This window comes from Mya arenaria, chromosome 3 (genome assembly GCF_026914265.1).
Source record: "Mya arenaria isolate MELC-2E11 chromosome 3, ASM2691426v1".
Taxonomy (NCBI): Eukaryota; Metazoa; Mollusca; class Bivalvia; order Myida; family Myidae; genus Mya; species Mya arenaria.
Genome location: NC_069124.1, coordinates 35,668,124 through 35,690,332, shown reverse-complemented (window position 1 = coordinate 35,690,332; position 22,209 = coordinate 35,668,124). Strand labels below are relative to the sequence as shown.

Here is a 22,209-nt window from a genome sequence, read left to right as displayed (position 1 = left end):
TTAGTCACCGAAAATTATGAAATAGATGTTTGTAAAATCCTTTCACTAATGCCACAAGCAGCACATGTTGACAGGACTTCCATCCTCCCCCTTCATCAACAATCCAACTGCCTTGACAGAACCAGCCCCCCCCCCCACCATCAAACCACCACCAGCCCCCCTGCCCCCTGGCAACACAGGACCACACAACCACCATACTTGCATTTTATACAAAATATAGTAAGATATTGTACAGTTGTCATATCATTCCTTGTTTTTAACCATATAAGGTACTCAAGATGCATTTTTCTGTTAACGGGTGGGCTATGGAAATCTGGCTTGGGCTACAGAAATCTCAAAGTCTGTAGCCCCATTGGCTACCAGGTAAAAAAGGTTAATTTCGCACACTGGGTTACCTCCACGAAATAACAAGGTAGGTATTTAATTTCATTTTTTTTATTTAATATTTTTGGCCAATATACTTAGTCAGGATCTTTTTCTTGTAAACTAGACCTTTTTGCAAATGACCCTTATCCTTGCAAATGACACATGTATAAATGGTTGTTGTTAGAGAACATTATTCAGTCATATATTTATTACATTTAGATACTGAAAGGCATTAATGTTATCAAATTGCTACTTTTGTCTAGAATGGAACAGGTTTCAAGAACGCTTTCAAAAAATATAATCAGAAAATATGATAGAATATGATGAAGTTTCTTAAGTAAGACCCCAATTTTCCAGAAAAAAATAACAGGAATTTATTTTAAATATAGGAAAAAATTATATGTTAGCTTTGGAAATTTTGTCCCGAATCGGTCAGAAAAAAGGTGTTAAAAACATGTTAATTTCCTAAAGATATTCAGCAAAGGAAATTGACCAAAATAAAAATGTTGCGTCAGCAGCAGGGATTGCACAGGAGTCCATTTCAGTCTGCATGCAGGTTATAAAATCACTACAATAAATAGACAGATTACTGCAGGAGTGTTATGAAAGATAAATATTTCTGTTTATGTTCTGTAGGTTAGTTGAACATAATTCTCATTAAAAAAACATGTTTCACTGTAATTCAGATCTTTATTAGCAAGTGTTCAAGATGATATTACAACCAGTAATTCATTTCTTTTTTCGTAAATATAATTGCGATTAAAAGAAATGCGTGTTTATTGAAGAATACCAAGTTGAAGTGTCAGCAAATCAAACATTTTTTGATAGACCTAACTTGTTTTGTCACCAGATTATGATCGCTAAAATCATTACTTCAATCTTTTGACTCCACAACACTTACCTCACAAGTTTTGCAGAGATGCTTCAGATTTTCAGAAGGATGAACAGTACAGAAGATTGGACGATGAACAGCTGAAGCGTCACCTTTTTTCATGTCTTCAAACAGTATCACCTGTGCATATAAATTTTGATCACCAATGGACATATTATTTAATATTAAGGCCAAATAAAAAAAATGTCTTGTTTCTGGTCACCCGACCGACCCTACTTTTTACCCCCCGACCGTTTTTTTTTTTATAGCGTAAAGACCGTTTTTTATAATTAGCGTAAAGTGAGCCGGGATTCCCGGTCCCGGCGCCGAAGAGTAAACCGCGCTATCCGACAGTAATATTATATTCGTGACGTGTTTTTTATAAGGCCGTGTCGAAGATGGCTGGCCCTGCGCAGACGACGTCTGTTACGCATTTGATAGCCATAAAAATAGACAAATGTTCGCACTTCGACGGTTGTAGTGTCATTAAAGTTGCCCATTCGCAAACAACAATAAAAAGTCTTTTCATCGATTTACATGGCGAGCGAGAAAATGTCCGACTTGAAGCTAAATGTTCGGTAAGTTGTATGGCTGTTTAGATATCGTAAAAGGGCCATCGTAAAACAAATAATGCCTCGACCGAGAATGACAGTTTTGGCACCGACATTTTCGTAATTCAAAAGACTACAGTACACTCCACGCGAAACTACCACTTTCCTCGGTGACGTTTTTAATTTATCGTGGATTTCCGCCGAGTACGCAACCTTTTTCCTCGCTAAATTTCGCCGAGTTGCACCGAGTTAATCGTTTTCTATGGAGGGTTTTATTGCCGGTAGCGCCGGTGATCGTCTCGATTTATTGACCTAATCGCGGAAATCCGCGTTTTGTGCATAGCTACTACAGTACATTGCTTCTGTTAAAACAGTATTAAATAATGAGACATTTAATTTTTCAAAGTACAGTAAGTTTCTTTTTAAAAACAATTATTGTAAATTTTCATCAGCATCGTCAAATAACTGTTGTTTTTCACATTATGTAATTAAAAGATATACCATAGCGTGCGTTTGTGTTTGTTATTGTCATCTTTCTCTTACTATATTAAGGTGTTGAGAACTTAATTAGATTGGAGTAATGAAGGTGTTGAGAACTTTGTAAGTGTGAATATTTTTCGGTCATTATTTCTTAATTTGCATTTTACCACTTATTAACACTTATTAATGTATCCGTAGTTATCAATGGTTCTAAACTTATTTATTACGCATATAAGTGTAAATCCTTCATCAAGTTAATTAAAATCCCATTAAACACCATTTTATACATGCATTGAAATGAATAACACATTCTATCGGCTTCAGATCAAACAGTCTCACTGTGTGACGTCACATAACTCACAGTTTTACCCACGAGGATCTCATGGAGAGCATGTATATTGTTATGCAGGATTAATGTTTCTGAGTGGTGTTTTCGAATGTAACTTAAGTTTTGCATTTTCAACTTTAATTCATCACATTAATTAGTTACCTATATCATTGAATGTGTTTACTTTTATTGAGGATTCAATAAGTATAACTGTACATAATTGCTTCTTACAGTCTATAAGTGTGGTAAAGTTTTATTATTGGCAGATCGTTTAACAAAAATGTCATGTCTTTGGTTTCTTAATCCCTTGATTGCCCTTGTTGTTTATTTAATCCTACAATAAATATTTCACACTTCCTCTTTCTACATGCAATACATCGTTTAGGATGGGTATTTACTAATTCACTTGTCAACAGTGGTGTATACGGTTAGGTAAGGTTGAAACTTGGTAAGTGTGAAAGTTACGATTGATGTCCTTTGGATGTCCGAAAATTAGGTACGCGAAATAAATTATTTTTATAAATAATTACGGGTGTAGCAAAAAATATCAAATAAATTGAACAAAATTAGATACAGTGGGAGATTCTTATCGGTTTTCCTCCGAGTTTCGCGGTGTTTTTACCTCCGAGTAAAGCGGCGATTGTAATTATACGGTCCACTGATCAGCCTCGGTGGGTGAACGAGTAAAAACGCCGAGGAAAGACGATTATGATCAATTGGATGTCGTGTCTGCGATGACCATAATCCGCCGAGGACAACGGAAAGTGGTAGTTCCGCGTGGAGTGTACTGTATCTATACACATATACAAGGTTTATTTGAATCGGACGAATTAAGGCAAAATAATGCCGACGAAGCGTGAATCATTATGCTGAGTGAATGGATTTAAATACTTCGTCTCTCTCAAATACCGAACGTCATATTAAAACGTTTCATTTTTGGACCTTCGTTTTTAATGTTTTAAAGGATTAAAATTAATTTTCTGTATGAAGAACCATTGACATTACACTTAGTTAGATTTTGTCTCTGTGATGTTTAAATACCCAGTATTACGGTTTCTTCCATCCATGTTTATATTTGTTTTCTGACAAAGAATGACAATTGTTTCTTGAGATTATTTCAAATTCTAGTCTTGGACTTGTTGCTTCTTGTCATGTAATAGTGCTGTTGTTGTTCTGTTAAACTAATAAATACATAAATATGGTTATAAACTTGTGTCCAGTTTCCTTTAAGCCATATTTGATGGTGTTGTATTGGCAGACAATATTTCATCATTTTTCAAACGCTATACTATTTCATTCCAAAGGTTTGAATAAAAAAAAAAAAAAAAAAAAAAAAAAACACCTACCTACCGACCCTGTTTTTTTTTAGGCATGTGACCAGAAACAAGACATTTTTTTTTTTGGCCTAACCAACTATCAGGCACCAATACCAGACAATTTAAGACCAAACTCGGCCAATATCAACAAAACCCGGCCAATATGAGTTTCCTGTTTTGAAAGGCTACAAATCTCGACAAATATAGAATTTGAGAGATGGACCATTTTCACTGGCTGTCGAAACTCACCTGATGAGAAATATGCTGGAAATTATTTTAAAGGTACCGTAAATGACTGGGTATCAGAAGCATTTTTTCCCCTCAGATTTCGATGTAAAAGAATGCCTGCGTATAATATCCAGTAACAAGCTTTTGAACTTTTTTCTGAGGTCGCTTTCAAGCCAAGAGTTTGTTTAGATTTATGTAGAAAGGGAAGTTATTGGCGTCATATCGATTGAGTATATACGGGTTAAAACGGCAGTTGAAGATCGGGATACGGTATATCGCAAGATGTTTATAATTTAAAAAAAAAAGTTGTATGATTTAAATAATTAAAATTATTCAATATTAATTTAAATAAAACAATAATTAAACATGCATATAAAAAAGCAAAGTTGGGCACTGTCAAAATATTTTTGTCAGTTGTACATAAGATGTGAAAAATTTGCACTGCCTTTAGACCTGTAATTTTCAGTGCCTATCCTAACATGAAACGAATAAAAATGTAACATATTTTGCATTATCATTGTATGGTTTTAAAGATAACCATCGCCATTTTCACAAAAAAAAAATGTTTTCGTCACTGTCAACAAACATGGTGGCCAAAATTGGCAGACAATTTTGACCAGGGCTTCTTAACACCGGCAATTTGCCGGTCTGGACCAATTTTGACCAAGCCAGACCGATTTCAGTTTCAAAACGTGTAAAAAAAATTGGTCCGAAATTTTCTAAAAAAAATTGTAATTTCGGTCCAAAACGACTAAGTCAGTAAAAGATGTAAAAATTGTAATACACAAACATTCATGGGTCATTCACACATTCAAAACTACATCCAATAGGTCATAAAAGTGTCTTGGTTACCATGAGACCGATGCGACCAGCTGCTTTTTCCGCTACGCTGATCACTCTATAGCCTATCTGTTAATGAGCAGACGCTTGCAATCGGTCCAATCACGTGTTTTGGTATAAGCAGAAGACACAAACTATGTGTTAATTATCTGCTTGCAGCTTTCCTGATCAAGTGTTAAAATCGGTCCATATTTTCACATGGCAATATGCTATGTCGTCGTCGATCATTAGATGATATCCGTTTGTTGATAACAAAACGGTGAAATTTAAATTGTTATAAAGAAGCATTGCTGGTTAAAAACGGCTTTAAAGATAAATGCATGTCATTGTTAATCAGTTCTGTGAAAGCATTAAAATACCGAATTAATTAACGTAATAATATTAAGGATATCAAAAGCAATACGCTTATTAACTACATAGTCTGACAGCTGAGTCCGCCGCTTACGTCATATTTATTCGCAGAAATGAAAAAATCATCGTCGATATCACACTTTAAGCTTGTTGCCCCGATTATAAATCTAGACATATACTATTATTCAAGATTATCAGTTGAATGTTGACCCACTGAAGAAGCATTACAGTCAAACCTGTATTAAGTGGCCACCCTTGGGAAATGATCAAAGTGGCTGCTTAAGACAGGTGGCCACTTAATCCAGGTTTGTCATTTCGGCCTTTAGCTTTATTCAGAGATGGAGTATGTATCTTAACCACCACCTCACACCACAATCAGTAACATCTGTATCAATATTATTGAAGAAGGCTGAATACAAATACATTTGTATAGATAAAATAAATTTATTTCAAATTTATAAATAAAATACAATAGATAAATGTTGATACAAGGCATAAACAAAACACACCACATATCAGTCTACACATTTCACGCTTACGCTTAAGTAAGAAATTGATTCGAGTCCTTCCACAGTTAAATTCCTTGGCAACACTTCTTGCACTACGGCCGTTTTCTAATAACTTTATAAACTCGACACGTTCTTTTAGAGTCAAACACTTTCGATTAGTCTTAGTTTCAGCCATAATCAAAGGTAAAAACATATCAAGAACTATGCATTGTAAATATCCGTTCGTAGAAATATAAATCCGTGCACTTTGAAAAATAATATTAAAGTGCATAAAAATCGTAACTCGTTTAACGCCTTCGAATGACAATGCAAACTGTGAACTCATAACAACCGGTGTTTTTGTCGGTATTTAATAATTATCTTCGTAATTATTTAATTATCTTATTAATTGTGTCATTAATTGTGTCAATTCTGATCAAAACATTCGCCGACGTGTAATCAACATGATTTCTCGATGAGTAAACACGCATGGCAATCGTGTGATGCAATATTCATTTTCATTGGATGACGGAGATTCCCGAGGCCGGCGTTCTTTTCCGTAAACTTTTATACGCAATTAAAGCTGTGTATTGGAAAAATTTATAAGTGGAAGTGTCAGTGACAGTTGGCCGCTTAATGCACGTACATTATATAGTAAAAACGTACGGGGGGAATTTGGAGTGGCCCGTTAAGGCAGGTGGCCATTTAAAGGAGGTGACCGTTCAACCAGGTTTGACTGTAAACAAATAAATCATAATACTGTTTCACTTTTTGTCGTCTGACAGCCTCCCGACAGCCACAGTTAATTACGATCGCAGTCTTTCTTGTTAGAAACGCCGCAGAACTCGACGAGAATCTCATTTGAATTAAACTTGTATCAATGACTATCCGAATCGGCTATGCCGGCTCTAGAGCCCTCTTACGAATTGCCACATCACTAAAAATATTGACAGAATAGACGTCGCGAAAATGTATGACATTTCTATAAAATCGGACTATTGAACAGGTTTTTCTATTTTTGATGGGAGGGGGGATTTTTTTTGGTGGTGGTGGTGGGGGGGTGGGGTGGTGGGGGTCGTCGCCGGGTCCGGACCGATTGAGGTTCCAAAGTTTTAGAAGCCCTGATTTTGACATATTTTCTATGCGTCCCTTAACCCAAAACTTAAAAGTTTTCTCTCAGATTTTTTCGCCTGCGTCTAATACCCCCTATCGTCTTATACACAGTCATTTTGGTAGCTATTATGTTTTCAGTTTTTCTGGCTGAAAATTGTGCTTCGTTTATTTATTTTTGGGAATTACTTACCTTTTAGTACTTCAACCACTTTGTACGGTTTGATATTGTATTTCACACGTTGATGGATTTTATGACTATTATGCTTTTGTTACACCGACAAAATGGACTACGGAGCTGACAAATTTGATGCTTTTGCAAACGATTTACAAAATGAAGACGTAAAGACATGCTCCCTTTGACTGCAAAGTGCTTTATTCAGAAGTATGTGCAATATCACTAAAAGGATGCATTCCAAAGTCTAGAAAATCAGATACCATGAATGAATAAGGGATAAATACGGCTTCAATGTGAACTTAAGGTAAGTTATTAGAATGTTGTTGTTTTTTTCCAAAATGTCAGACCATGTGTAAAAGTGAATTAATAAAATACTTATTAATTAGGTAATTTCATATTGGCAGAGTTATTTGTTCTCGGATAGCTAACCTCGGACAAATAACTGGGCCAATCTGAAATCACCTAATTGATAACATTATTATATAAAGGCCAGACGTGAGATAGGAACTTCAACTTTCTTTTTTACAAATGGAATATATGTTAAAATACTATACATTTACAGATATGTAACAATGCCAAATAATGTAATTCTATACTTCTCAATTTACACAAAACAGCACAAACTACAATTCATTTATGCATAAAAAGGAGTCTACATTCTTCTTTATATAGAAGATGCATGAATCATTCTCCAATTCCTTGTGTAACAAGAAAATTAGCAAATTATATTTCTTACCTTGTGATTTTCAAAGCACCTCATAAACTGGTGTGCAGTGACACAGTTAAGACAGAGGAAATTCGCACAATCCTGACAGCGAGCCTCTGCTTTCTCCTTCGCCTTACAGCTGGTGCAGATGATCTGCATATCTTGTATGTCGGACAATTCAATGAGATCAGTAAGAACATACTCCTGCGGCAGGTCTGACAAGCCTTTGGCAGGGATTGGTGTTTCTTCCTTACATGTTTCACACACCACATTCTCACAGGCTGACCCATCCTTTGAATTCTCTTCAACCTATTCAAAATTGAAGACATTTTGTCATGGTGCTGATTTTTTATCAATATCAATAGTGAACCAAGAGCAATTTGGTCTGCTCAGCAAAGCTTTTGTATCCAGGTGACATTATCACAAGAAAGGCTGTTTTATTGCACACAGGATAGGCATTTCCAGTAAATATTGGGCATGCTGGAAAAATCCATCTGGCACCACAATACCTTGCAGTGATTTTTTTGGTGCAATATACTGCCTTCTAAAGGCTGTTTCCCCTTGCGAAAAACTGTCCATTTCCCCCAAAATTTTATCACTTTTTCCCAATTTGATAAATGCAGATTACATTAATGAATACAAAAGCAATGAATTTCTTGAAATATGGACAGAATCTTGATAAGACTTACTCTTTCACAGCATAATGTATGCATAAAAAAGTTAAAACATGTATATTTTCCATTACATTAGTTATTTTGTATTTTTCCCAGTCAACATTTTCCCAATTTGCAAGGCACAGGCGGTAAAAAAAATCCAAAAAATTCACTGCCTTGATGCATACATTAGAAAATTATGATATTTCAATAGAGGCCAATAATATATTTTTAATAAGGAATCTTAACACAAAATACAAACATTTTTTTTTAAATCTATTTTTAAGGAAAGACTATACAATGAACTAAAACTATCATGCTTCAAGGCAAACCATTTTTAATGAAATGTACAAAAATGTGTTTTCTATGTCACTTTTAACACGCATACATGTAGGACTTCAGGTATGCAAAAAAAATTATGTGTTACAGCCAGAATGTTTTTATCAGCTTAAAATGAAATAAAAATTTGTTTTTTGTATTATTATTTTTGGGTCACATGAATCGCATCACTAGGGCATAATTTGTCTATCTATACTATATTATGATAGATATTATTGTTTTAAACAGTTCCTTAGTGAGTTACCTGTTTTTCTAAGCAAGCAAGACAGTGAACATGCAGGCAGTTGAGAATCATGGGCTGTTTGAGCCTATTCTGACATGATGGACAGACATGTCGGTCCTCTGGGCTCGGGGAACTAGGCGACTCCAGAGGGGATCCCAGTATTTCGTCTTCATCACTGGAGTCTTTCAATATCATCCCATCTTCACAAGACATTTTATCAACTGAAAGGTAAAAACTTAGCATCTTAGTAAACAGTATGTATTCACTATTGATTGTTTTCCATACACTTATTGATCCATTAACTTTCAACCATGTTTTTCTAAAAGGATTTCCAGCATATAAACCACATTTGGATGATCTATCTCTATATACCCAGGGCTATAAATTAACCACTGCCCGATTGCCCGGGCAAGTAATATTTGCAAGCGGGCAGTAGTTTTTAGAATCTACCTGCCCGATCGGGGAGTAACAAAAAAAGTTGTCATATTGGCGACTTTTACAGTAAAAAATAGTACTCTGTACTCTCCTTCCTCGCGAGCATTTATTAGACCGAAACAAATGCACTCATTGGTTGTTTACTGGAAAGAGGCCCAAAAGGGCCTATGCTCTACTGGCATGGCTTTTGTGCCATGGTCATATCAATCTACAGCATGTATGTATGGGTAAAAGGCAACAGACATATAGTTTATGTTTTGTGTTTGGGTTACCTGAAAACGTAGCACGTAACATCTGAGCCCAGAAAGTATTGTAAGCAGATTAGTTGCATGAACTATTTTAATATGTGCCAAGTAAAAGTCATCTGACAAAAAAAAAATGCTTTCAAAACTGTACTCATAGTAAAAATTTCCGTAGTTTTAAAAGTTAAAAAAAGTTAGTCAAAAGGTCAGAGTCAAGGGCATCCGAGGACAACATTGATCAATTTGAACAAACATTCACAATCAATTGTGCTGAGATGGATGCACAAACACACAAAAAGATTTTCAAATCTTTCCAGATTTATGTTTACCAAACCTGTGAACCCTGGGTGTGGCCAGTAATGACACCAGGTGCATAACTTAAACATTCACAACCAATTTTGTTAAGATGAATGCGCAAACTACAGAACTTAAAGCTAAAAAATGGCCTTTGGGCTTTCACCAAGAACAACAGACAACGCGAAAACTTTTTCTCCTTCACAGGACATTGCGACAGGTAAACACTTAAAATTTACCTGTCGCAACAAATTTTTACCTGTCGCAATGTTACAAACAGTATTCGGTTACATCAGCCTAAACCTTGATTTTAAGCCTCTTTTTAAATAAGTTTTGTAATTCCCCATTATAACAGGTTTAGATCTTTTTGGTTAGATTTGACCTACAGTACTATAATAAATTACAAAAAAAGCTAAACATCATGTAAAAAAATCAATATTCGAATCTTATGTCATAATTTTTTTCTTCCCTTGCCTCCCAAAAAAAACTCATATCTGGTTCGCCTACCCATGGAACTGCTAGATCTTACTCTTTTAATTCATCTTTAAATTAAAGATAAAGTACAGTTATAAAATGTAACGAATTGTACTACAAGTCAACTCAGGCACAACATTTATGCAAAAACGAAAGTAGATTTCTTGTTATTGGCAATGTTAAACAGAGCGGAAAGAAAGTCAACTCGGTATTTAATCATCATATTTAAATTAACACGATTGCCGGGAACCACTTCGCCGAAAATAAATACATACGGAATTTTGTAATTTCCGAACATTTCCGTAAAATAAAAGTATTATAGTACGAGCTGAGATCGGAACCTTGCGCGTTTTATTGGCTTTTACGGAAACATGTCGAAACGGGGTTTACAAATAATGATACACGGATTAACACGCTGAATAATCATGATATAATAGTTAAAAATAACTCTGAACATTTATTAAGAAACTGAAAGTAAATTTTCCGAAAATTAAACGGTGCTGACTGTAATTTTTCACCGGACATTGTGACCGACCAAAACAAAAGTTTCGTCGGTCAAAATGGAAATATACCGGACATGTCCGACTGTCCGACGGACATTCGCATTGTCTGGAACAAGGCAGAGTAATTCACTAAATCAACTGCAGAAGCAAAAAGCAAATTGTCTCTCAAAATCCTAGATTTGCAAATTGTCTCCCTTAACTCTAGACTTGAATTTACATGTACATGTAAACTTGGCTAAAAATAGAATTCGCTCATTTTTTTAGAAAGCATTTCTTTAAAACTTTCATGGCCCATAATCTAGGCATTTATGGGCGGATCTGGCTGGTTTTCAAAAGGAACCGAGCTCTAATGGATATCTAGATACTGTACAAGTTTCATCGAGATACAATCAAAACTGAAGACTATATCGTGTTCACAACCAATTGTTTACAGACGCACGACCGCACGGATGCACATACTACGTACACATTACCATCGCATAAGCTCTTCTGGCCTTTGGCCAGTAGAGCTAAAAACGGGTCAAACGGAGCACCTCGGACATTTTCATTTGAAAATTCCGTCCAGAACCGTTGGCCAATAGCATGAGCTGTACCAAATCCATATAGCTAGCGTTACAGTTGCCCTCACAACGTACACAAATAGCATTTTGACAATCGACACTGTCAAGTTTTTTTAATGTTCCAAACGTTAAAACGGCTTAGTCATCCGATAAAATGACCAGCTAGGCCTTTTTTATTTGATTCTATGTTTTACGAACACCGCCGCTCAAAAAAACTCATTTTTGAAATAAAATTAAAATTGTGATTTCGGTTTTTTTTTTTATTTCTGCCGATGAAACTTTATCGCGGCAAATCATTAAAAGCAGAGGACATCGCAATAGCTGTAAAATGTTTGTGTAAACATTTCTGAAAAAGTTTAAGCCAATGAAAAACATTCATCGGATTTGCAGGCTGGTGATAAAAACCTGGTATCCGGTACCTGGTATCCCCCGGTATCCGGTATCACTGTCTGATACCGAATTATGTTGATATCAGGGTTAATATCAGATGATAAATCCAAGTTTCCACGGTCCGTTATTAATTGCTTTTTGACAACCAATGCATACTTTAAATAACACGGTATCAACATAATCCGGTATCATAAATTAAATGATAAACTATGATAACGGCTTTTCTCTATATCGATACCTGGTACCAGGTTTTAGCTCACCCGGATAATCCTTTGTGGCATGGTGACTTCCGGTTTATTTCCGGGTTATAACGAAGTATAATAACAGCGATAAATATGGACTAATTATCGTTCCAGGTTTGTTATTATTTATTTATTTTTATTATATTTGTCATTTAAATGAGTTTATATTACATTATTGTGATATAATTTGAATGTCATGAGCTATAAATCGCTTGACTGTTTACCTGGACAGTTTAGTTCTGGTGGGTGGGGTAGAACGAAAAGACTGTGGTTACTATTCTTATTGGAGTATTATTAATAACAAAAAATATCATCTATTCTTAAACATTTGTTTTGAAAATTAACACAAATAATACATTAGGCTGTTTTACTATCTGACAGTGATAATCTATAATGAGGAATCTGTATGTTCATTACCAGGTACAGTATAACTATGTAATAGTCTTATAAATGAACATATATAAATCATCATCAATATAAATTATGATATTTATACTGCTCTGTGTGTTTTATTACTGTTATAAAAAATTTACTTAGAAAGAGTAATTATGTTATGCTGTCACCTTTGAAGTGTTCTCAGCTTCTGATACTAGTTACTACATGTAGTAAGTTAAGTTTAAACATTATGATGGCCACCGGACTAGTCACATACACCCAGGCCTGGAATTAAATCGGGGTCCAGATTGTCTTAAAACCCATCTATAAATAAGTCTGAGAGTAACTTATTTTTTTTATAATAAAAAAATATACTTTTAATGTTCCATTCCTTTCTTTACAGATATGATATGCTGATGTTATCTACTGAGACCATCACTTTCAATGAAGAACATCACTACATCGGTTGGGCTGCTAGATTGGTAGCAACATGATGTAAGCTAGTGCCTGTTGAAACACTATTGTTGGTTGAGCATCTATTGCTTACTGGACGGCTATATTGGATTGACCATACGTGTTGGTTGAACAACAGTTACTATAAATGGTTGGACCGGAAGTGTTGTTTGGACTGCTTGTTGGACAGAATGTGTGATGGACAACTAGTATTATTTGAATCAATGTTGGATATACAGCTTTTGTTTTATCAGACAGCTATAATCAGTTGATTTACAGGTTCCTGGATCGTTAGTTCCTGGCGGATAAATATTCCCTGTATAGAAGGAAACAAAAAAGCTCTTTTGCTAACTGTAACAATGACATGGTTGGTGAATTGGTATCAGACAATTGCAGCCAAGACAACACAGTGAAGTGATAGCCGATTCCTTAAACTCTAAATGGCAAATAAATATACCGAAAATAGTTGATTTTTTTATGTCACTTGTCTATTATAACATGCATTTACAAAGTATAAAGAGTGATTAATGAAAATATGAAGTGAACTTGTCAGATAAGGCAAAAACAAATGTGCACACACTTACATATTGACTTGACATTAAAATAGAAAATCATAGAGAATACATCATAGCTTTTGCTTTTCTGGGTGTGTTTTTTTTCCCCCGACCAAAAAATAAAATTCCAGAAATGTAATTTTATTTTTATTTTTATTTCCTCCTCCTCCGACACTTCACAACTCTGGCCGTTCGTAAAACATATAATAAAAAAAAAAGGCCCTATGAAAAGAAACGAAAATGTTGCTGGTGCGAGTCTTTGGGAAATGCTTTTCCTGGACTCAGAGACAGCGAGAATGGTAATTATAGCAATTTTACGGACAGCGCCAATTTTCTTAAGCTAGGTTTTTGGAACTTAACATTGAGATAAATTGTGATTTACTTCAAAATAAATGTAAGATTATGCACCAGTCAATTGTAACCACGCCCCCCCCCCCCCGTCTGGGGAATAGCGGGGACTGTGACATTCGGTCCAGCCAACCCGGGCTAGACGAACAAATGGTCAAATTGACAATTGACTAGTGCATTACAAGATAATATGAGGTTGACTGTTCTTATAATTCAATTTTATTTTGCAGTGCTCTCAATAAGACCCGGGGGCCGGGGATATCCCTCGGCAATTATGGCCGTATGACCCAGCTTTTCTCAGGTTAACAGTTGCATTCTAAATTAGTAAGATGTCATGATTTTGTTCTTAAAATGTCCCTTGTCATACAAAAAATAATACTATGTCTATACGTTCAATAAGTTTTGAATTGAAACGAAAAAACCCGATCAATTTGATTTTTAAAAACGTTAGATTGCTATGGTGCAATGACATTTTTCTCTTTCTTCTTTCAGTTTCACTTTTAAGTTTCGGATGTATAAACAAAAATACTAAATTTTTCTATTGCCAACATTCCTATAATTGTTCTTTAAAATAAATGGCAAAGCAATTCAAAGGCAATAAAACCTTACTGCACTGTAAACTGACAATGATTTAACTATATCCAACAATTCTCCTTCAACGTTGATTAAATATGTCAGGAAGTAAATGGGCACCTGTTTCCCGCGCATTTAAGCAGGGTTGTCAATAAGTTTTTGTTGAACCGACTGAAACAGAAAAGTATGCGGCCAGTTAGGGGGATCCGTAGGCATGCCCCCCCCCCCCCCCCCCCCCCCGGAAAATTTTGAAATTCATCGCTTCATTTCCTGCATACTGGGGCATTTTGGGAGTATTTAATTATTTAACCCTTTACTTCATAGATACGCAATTTTACTTATCTATCCATAGATATGGAGATCCACGCTTTATTGGTAACTTCATAGATACGTAATTCTACGTACTCGTAATGTAGGGCAATTTATTTTCATATCTGTTGCTTGTTTATTTGCTATAAATTAATTTCCAGTATAAACATCCATAAATACAATGCACTAAAAAACAAAACAACACTATGTTACTATTTTAAGAATTTTGGAAAATCGCGAAATAAGGTCATTGGTATCAAAGATGTGTAAAACTTTGACTGCCAGGTTTGTGGGCATTCCTGTCTCGTTTTCCTCGTGGAAATTTACACAATGCTGCAAGTTATAATTAACTACCAATAATACAACTATATCTTATTGATCACGCACCTGACATCACAGGTCATGGTTCAGAATCGTGTCAATATGTCGATAATGATTCAGATTATCGGAAAATTTTAAACCAATCAAGGCGATGCTCTAAATATCGAAAAGGGTCATTTTTAACAGTAAGGAACATTTATTACCAAAAAAACTTGCGATCATTTTTCTTCTTCTTCCGATTTTGAACCGGCCAAAATTCCATTTGAACCGTCCATTTCGGCCAGCGGCGGGTTCTTATTGACAACCCTGTTTAAGACGATGTAAAATGTTAATTTTCTGTTACGCATTAAAAACTTCTATCTTTTAATGTTAGCTAATAAATACAATTAAAAGTAAAAACGAAATATAAAATGGCATAAGGAAAAAAACAGTCCCAGTTGGGCTAGTTTCTGCAGTAATCGTGAAATTCGCGGTAGCCCTAGGCTACCGAATTTCAGCTCGGGCTACCACGAGTTTAGAACACTGCCAAAAGACGACGGTTAACAAAGAAAACTTGAATCGTTCTTTGTCAATAACGGCGTAATTATGGATTTAAAATTATGATTGCAAGAACTACACATATTACGGATACGATTATTTTTGACTGTGTTGATATTCTTCTGAAAGACCCAATTTCCTGTTACAATGACTGCTTTAAGCTAGTTTATGTTTTCAGCAAGGCGTTTGATCTGACATGTGCTGATGACTGATCAGGAGGATGACTATTTTGATTGAAATTTCCTTTTATGAATAAAAATGTGTGTTTTCCAACTTAGGATTATTTTTTTTTTTAATTGCTTCAATGGTATATCCACTCGAAACACATGTAAAATGATGTGCAAAACAGGAATTTTGCTCTTAGGAGATCTAACTTTACAGATTTCATAATGCTTAAAATCGTTCTCGGCGGGGGGCCTGTGGCCCCCTGGCGAGATGGGGGCTCTGCCCCTAAAACCCCGCTGGGGGAGGCCCCCCAGACCCCCTTCTACTTTCTATGCTCACCCTCCTAAATCAAAAATTATTGAGAGCCCTGGACATGAGGGAAAGGGTTAATCCGTGTATTCATAAAAAATGTAAGGGTACATTTTTATTGCCGGATTAGCATTCCATTTTTGGAAACAGAAGTGACAAATGACGCGTGTTTATTCAAGCCAGACTCTTGTTTACTACATCATAAATCAGCCATTTTGACACATATCTGAACCATGACCTGTGACGTCATTCACGCGTGATCAATAGGATGTAATCATATGATATTTATTATTGGTAGTTAAAATTAGCTAGTGACGTGTTTTGGGATTTGCCATAGAAAAACGAGGCAAGAACACCCTGTGAACTTTGAAGGCGTGCTTGACATCTTTCATAGTAAAATCTTCTTTTTTCTCGAGTTATATATTAATTGATGTTTTTTCTACACAAAAATGAATTTTTTGTGAAAAATAAGAAACAGATACGAAATGAAATGACTGCAAATAACAATGGCATATTTGGGCATTTTTGTTGAGAATTTGAGCCGGCAAAAATTCTCTTTGTAGTGGTCATTTTAGCCGGCAGCCAACTCTTAATGAAAACCCTGCTGACCACGACTATGTCAGGAATTTACTTCCAACTTTTCAATTACACTTTCATAAATTGACAGGAAGTAAACAACATGCACCTACCTAGTTCACACACATCATACATCACAAACTTATGTTCTGTCACAAACTTATGTTCTGTATCTGTTTTTGTACATCATAGATACCAGTGGCTTTTATACGATGATGTGGTTAAAAAATTAAAGCTATTTCTCCTCGTTCCAATAAATATTGAATAGTTTTGATTTCAAAACACCACCTTCATTCAACAATATGTCAAAATAAAAGTTTGTCTAGCAATTTTGACATTTTTTAAAAATTAGCTTTTTTTCATTGGTCATAAAATTCAAAGCATAATGTTGATCCACCGCAAATCTCAACAAGTCTGGAGTGTTAAACATGCATATTAACTAGTTCAGAGGGGTTAAGCATATTTGCATCCAATTTTTAACTCGGCAAATCAGAGCATAGCTTAAATAAGCCAATATATTAATCTAGCCTCTTTTTAACTTTGCTCCGGCCTATTATCACATGCAAAACATTTGTACTCACAATGAAATGTTCAAAACCGATTCACTGCTACCCTGTGCTTCCTCCATGCAACACCTCCATGCAACATATCACATTTCAATATAACTTCGATAATATTGTGGATTTAACTTCAAAGAGGTTATGCTTCCAACAAGGAAATCATACAGGAAGTGAGAACATTGGCTGTTGTGTTTTTCACACTGTCTGACAAACAAATGGAGCATGTGCTCTATAGATTTTGAGTTACTTCCCCTTTTTCACATGAAGTATCAAATATTTCATGGTTTCATTACATAAGCAAGGGAACAATGTGTCATGTTTCTCTTGTTCGCTTAAGTACTGATATAACAAACATGTCAATGTTTATTTGAATGGTTAATGAATTTGATAGCTTATCAATATGAAAGCAATGTTCAAAAGAAATAATGGAAAGTAGGCCACAGTTAGTGGGTGGGGAAGTGTACAAAGATAATAAATGCAAGAAGAATAATACGACATTCGTTAAAACAACCATTTTAAAACAATGTTCCAACTGCATTTAAGAAATCAAAATAAAACTTCAAATGTTTTCGTAAAAGTTGTTTCCATAATATTTATTCATGCAAATAAAAAACCAAACAAATCCCGTTAGAAACGAAACTACGGTCTTTAAAAACGGTAATAATCAATGCTTTAATGATCACCGACTGATGGTAGGGAATATTAAAAACAAATCTGATTATTATGAACAATAAACGCATAATAATGTTGTTGACATGATGCGTAGAAAGATGCAAAATCAACATCCTGCAAGTGCAAACGTGGTGTACAGAATAAATAAATCGAATATAACAAAAATCTGCAAACAAAACGCAAATACTTACTGTCACTTAAAATGGAATGTTGTCGATTTGTTTATACTCAGTTCTCGTCGGTTTTAAAGCTCGTTATTACAAAAACGATAATATCTAACGTTGCAAACCAGACGACTTCCCTCCATTGAGGTCGAGGTCGGAATTATCTCACGAGGTCGCAACAGCGCATGCGTAGATTTATGGCGGGAAAAATAAATTAGCGAAAAAGGCTACCTTACACTGATATGTATCACACAAAAATCAAGCCCAAATTGAAATTGATCGAAAATCTTGTGGTATTACCCTGACACGGTATGCGTAGTGTATGAGAAATTCATGTCGAACAACAGAGAATGAATTATACTATATTACTATTTTCTTTTTTAGCAAGACAATGTCTGAAAGCTCATCCAGACAAAACTCGAGACCATCACATGTCGACGGCTCACGCAAGAAATCAGACATACGATTCAAAAACACTTCGCCCAGGTCCCCCTGAATACTCTTGTTTTGCGGAGAAACACATCGATGGGAGTTTGATCATTCATGAAACATGAAAGTGGAAACGTGTAGATTCTTGGGTCTACTGCACATACAATAATCATGTTTTGACCGATGCTTGTCAAAATTTACATTTTTGCAGTGAGAGTTCAGAATGGAATGATGTATATTATATTCATTTATAGTAACTGAAACTAGTTCGGCAAAGTTTTAGGGCTTGATGCCAAATTATTGATGTAAACATTTCCACGAATTTACATTTTGGTTGTAAACTTGAACAGTTATGACACATTAAAGCAACTTAATTGAACACGCTTTCAATGTGTCTTATTTCATTTAACCAAATTACTAATTCAGACTTCATCTTACCAAAGAAACAGATCGTTTATTATCGCGCCTTATTCTCAAAATAACCGTTCCCTGAAAAAATGTCTCCCCAATTAATTCATGCAATTGTACGGGGCCGAAATGTCCGGATACCGTTGAATTCTCCTCATCTTTATAGCTGCCTAGCAGTAACGTTCCGACAGTGATGTTCCAGACTAACATAAGTTAGGCGTAACGAAAAAGTTTGTTTACATTTCCAGAATAACCCCATTCACCATCCTCTTATCTTTCTGATGCCAGAAGACGATTTTCGTTATTCTTTCTTCTCCTTTTGGGATACATTTTTCGAAAACCAACAATTGTATAGTTTTGTCTCGTATTCACATGTATATAATGTCAATCATGTGATCGGGATTTTTTCAAATACATTTCAAAAAAAAAAAAAAAAAATGAATGCATCAGAAGCGTTTCATTACTTCTTTTTATAGGAGCTTACAACTTTTTATACAAAGAGCACACGGGCTTTTTACTCTTGGCGTTATTATTGCACGGCATCGGGGACATTTCACTACACATTGTATAGTTGTATAGCCGGAAACTGACACACACTTCGGGCGTTATCTACACCCTCCCCCATTCAAACTCAAACTCCCATACCTCACCCGAGTCACGATTAACCCATGCCCAATAACATTCAATGCTTTAATTCGGCTCAGCATTGATCAACATCGCGAGAAATGTTATAATAAATGATCGTCACAGTCGTCCGTAATGTTTTCAATCATCGAAAACAACTACATATGCATGCATTTATTTTCTACTTTAAAAGTGTTGTATGTTTTCAAGGCGTCGGCAAATTTATTGAAGGTCCACGGTAAAAAATAATAATTGAGTTGTCATTTATAGTATCACTTTTGGAAATAAGGGGTCATTTTATAAATCTTTTAATTTAATTCATTCACATTATTCTGTGAGGATTAGCTATTTTCTGAACGCGTTGTTTGATTTAAACCGGTCTTATTTATTATGTGTTCAATATTTAATTTAGATTTAATAATGTCAATGGACAATAAAAATACCAGGAAGATATTTTTGTGAACTTTTGGACTTTGGACATGGTTAATTATTCTACGTAATTAAATTCTAGCATTACTTATTCGAAGTACGTTTGAAAAACTGTTACCAAGTAACTTGTGTTGTTATTTTTTTTTTAAATGTGTTGCTGGTTTCTCTTTCTCTATTGCGTTTAGTGTTCATTAGAACATAGTCACCAGGGGCGAATCTAGGAATTGACGCAAGAGGGGGCATAACTGAGGCACGTAACTTTTCGCCCCTCACTCAGAACCGAAATATATTTGGTTTAAAATGTTGGCAGGAAAGGGAGGAATTAAAACCCAAAGACAATTTTAACAATTTCTAGTCCGACATGGTGCATTTTTGGCCAATTTTATTACTCTTTTCTCCTATATTGTACTTAAAAGTAAACTTGGACGACTTTAGGAGTCCCAGCCCCCCCCCCCCCCCATGTATCAGATATAGTGGGCACGACAGCATCTACATGTTGACTGCAAAAAAGTAAGACAGAGTAGAAATCAGTGCTAATTTATTGTTTACCTATTTGAGCGACACCAGTACTACAGACGCCACAAACAGAAAACGAAAGCAGCTGCCGTTTTTCAAATTAGCTGCTTATTGATATAAGAGATGAAATGGCAATGACAATGGATATCTTCAGTTCCGATATGACAATTTAGTCGGCACATTCGAAAATGTGTCGTATATACACGCGTGGTTGGTAGTGTACATTATAGAATGTGCGTGCCCGACATTGGAAAGAACCCGTTGGTTTCCCGACAGTTACATCTCCATGTAGATAAATCTGTATTAAACATGGTATCCGATACTCAGTTTTGTGAATTTTCGACATCATTTTGGTATCATTTCAAATGGTGTTTTATGCAGAGATATAATATGTATTAAGTTACAAACATACTTTTTGGCCTCGGTCATACCATAAAATATATAAATAACGAAAGTGCAACATACAGTAACTTGATATGTACCGGACTGCATTTATTTTACATATATTAGATGATATCAAAGTTATAATACGGTGTTGGCAGACATTAAATTGAACTTTAAGCCAATGACTCGATAACATTAATAGCTTATTTGTTGCTCGATTACCTAATCATAGATTTTATAGAGTTGATTAATTAATCATATGTCTGAATATTTATAAATGGCATTACATCAACCCTATTTAAAACGATGTTATAGAAAATAGTTGTACAAACATGTAGCTGTATTGCCATACAAAACAGTTTTTTTGTTAATATAAATTAGAGTAAAAAGACGAAGCAAAATGAATTCTACGAACTAGAACAGATTCATATATCTATAGAATATTTGCTATCAAGACGATTAAGAACGAATATTGTAAAGCCTCCTACCTGACCAAGTTTCACCGAATGATGAATGTCCTCGATGAAAAGGAAAGTAGAACATCGATGTCCTAAATATCACCGAAGTTCATGGTAGTAAAAATAGGTTACTAGTAACGCTTATTAAGACAAAAAATATGAATGGGAACGTTCCTTTCAGTCACATTTAAAAGATAAATAAATCCAGAATGTAATTTTAAAGAATAAATAAAAAGATTCAACGCGCCTGTGCGATTTTTAAATTCCGGTTTTCCTTGAAGGACCATTTAAAATTCGTATTTAAATCGCATCCGTATTTCCAAATAAAGTGGCATGTATCTGTTTAATTTCGCCTTTGTCTAGATTTATACAATGATATGCAGTTTGTTTAAATTGGTATCAATTATTGATTAGTTTACTCTTCTGAAAACCTCAAAATATAAGTTTTATTGTTGTCGAAAAAACATAAAAATGGTAAGACGGCGGCAATTAATGATATCCTGCATCTTTATCCATATCTGAACAGAAGTAGATCATGTTTTTCCAAGAAACCAGAAACCAGAAGAAAAACTATAGAACAGAAGATATGACCGATAACAACTCACCTGTTGAGTGAGCTGCCAATAAAAATAGATTTTGGTGTAAGGTAGTCAATCCATTATTTTGATCCAAAATAAATCAAGATTTAAAATTGACATAATGTTGTTACAGTTGTGAACCCGGTGTCGTTCAAGAACTTAGATGTTTTCGTCCTGCTTTTAAAAAGCGCTAGCCCAGGCTCTTACAAAACTGTTTTTATTGTGTGTTTTTATTGTCAACTTGCGAAAGCATGAATTGCAGTAGATATTTTTTTAAATAAAGCCAACGAAAATCAATA

At 35.0% G+C, this 22,209-nt stretch overlaps 1 protein-coding gene across 4 annotated transcripts in view; it reads right to left on the bottom strand.

Moving 5' to 3' along the window:
- The window catches only part of LOC128227190 (B-box type zinc finger protein ncl-1-like), a 72,376-nt gene extending 50,572 nt beyond the window's left edge, over nt 1-21,804 (bottom strand). The window contains exons 1-4 of one of the 4 annotated variants that reach the window (XM_052937479.1): nt 21,363-21,804; nt 9,050-9,249; nt 7,844-8,122; nt 1,268-1,378 (exon numbers count right to left, since the gene is read on the bottom strand). In XM_052937479.1, coding sequence (XP_052793439.1) covers nt 1,268-1,378; nt 7,844-8,122; nt 9,050-9,249; nt 21,363-21,417 — 645 coding nt within the window. In that variant the 5' untranslated portion in view covers nt 21,418-21,804. Of the gene's footprint in view, nt 1-1,267; nt 1,379-7,843; nt 8,123-9,049; nt 9,250-18,111; nt 18,249-21,362 lie in introns of those variants that run through there. The other 3 variants (XM_052937478.1, XM_052937480.1, XM_052937481.1) reach the window with 3 other exon arrangements.
- Between the last annotated feature and the right edge of the window lie 405 nt (nt 21,805-22,209).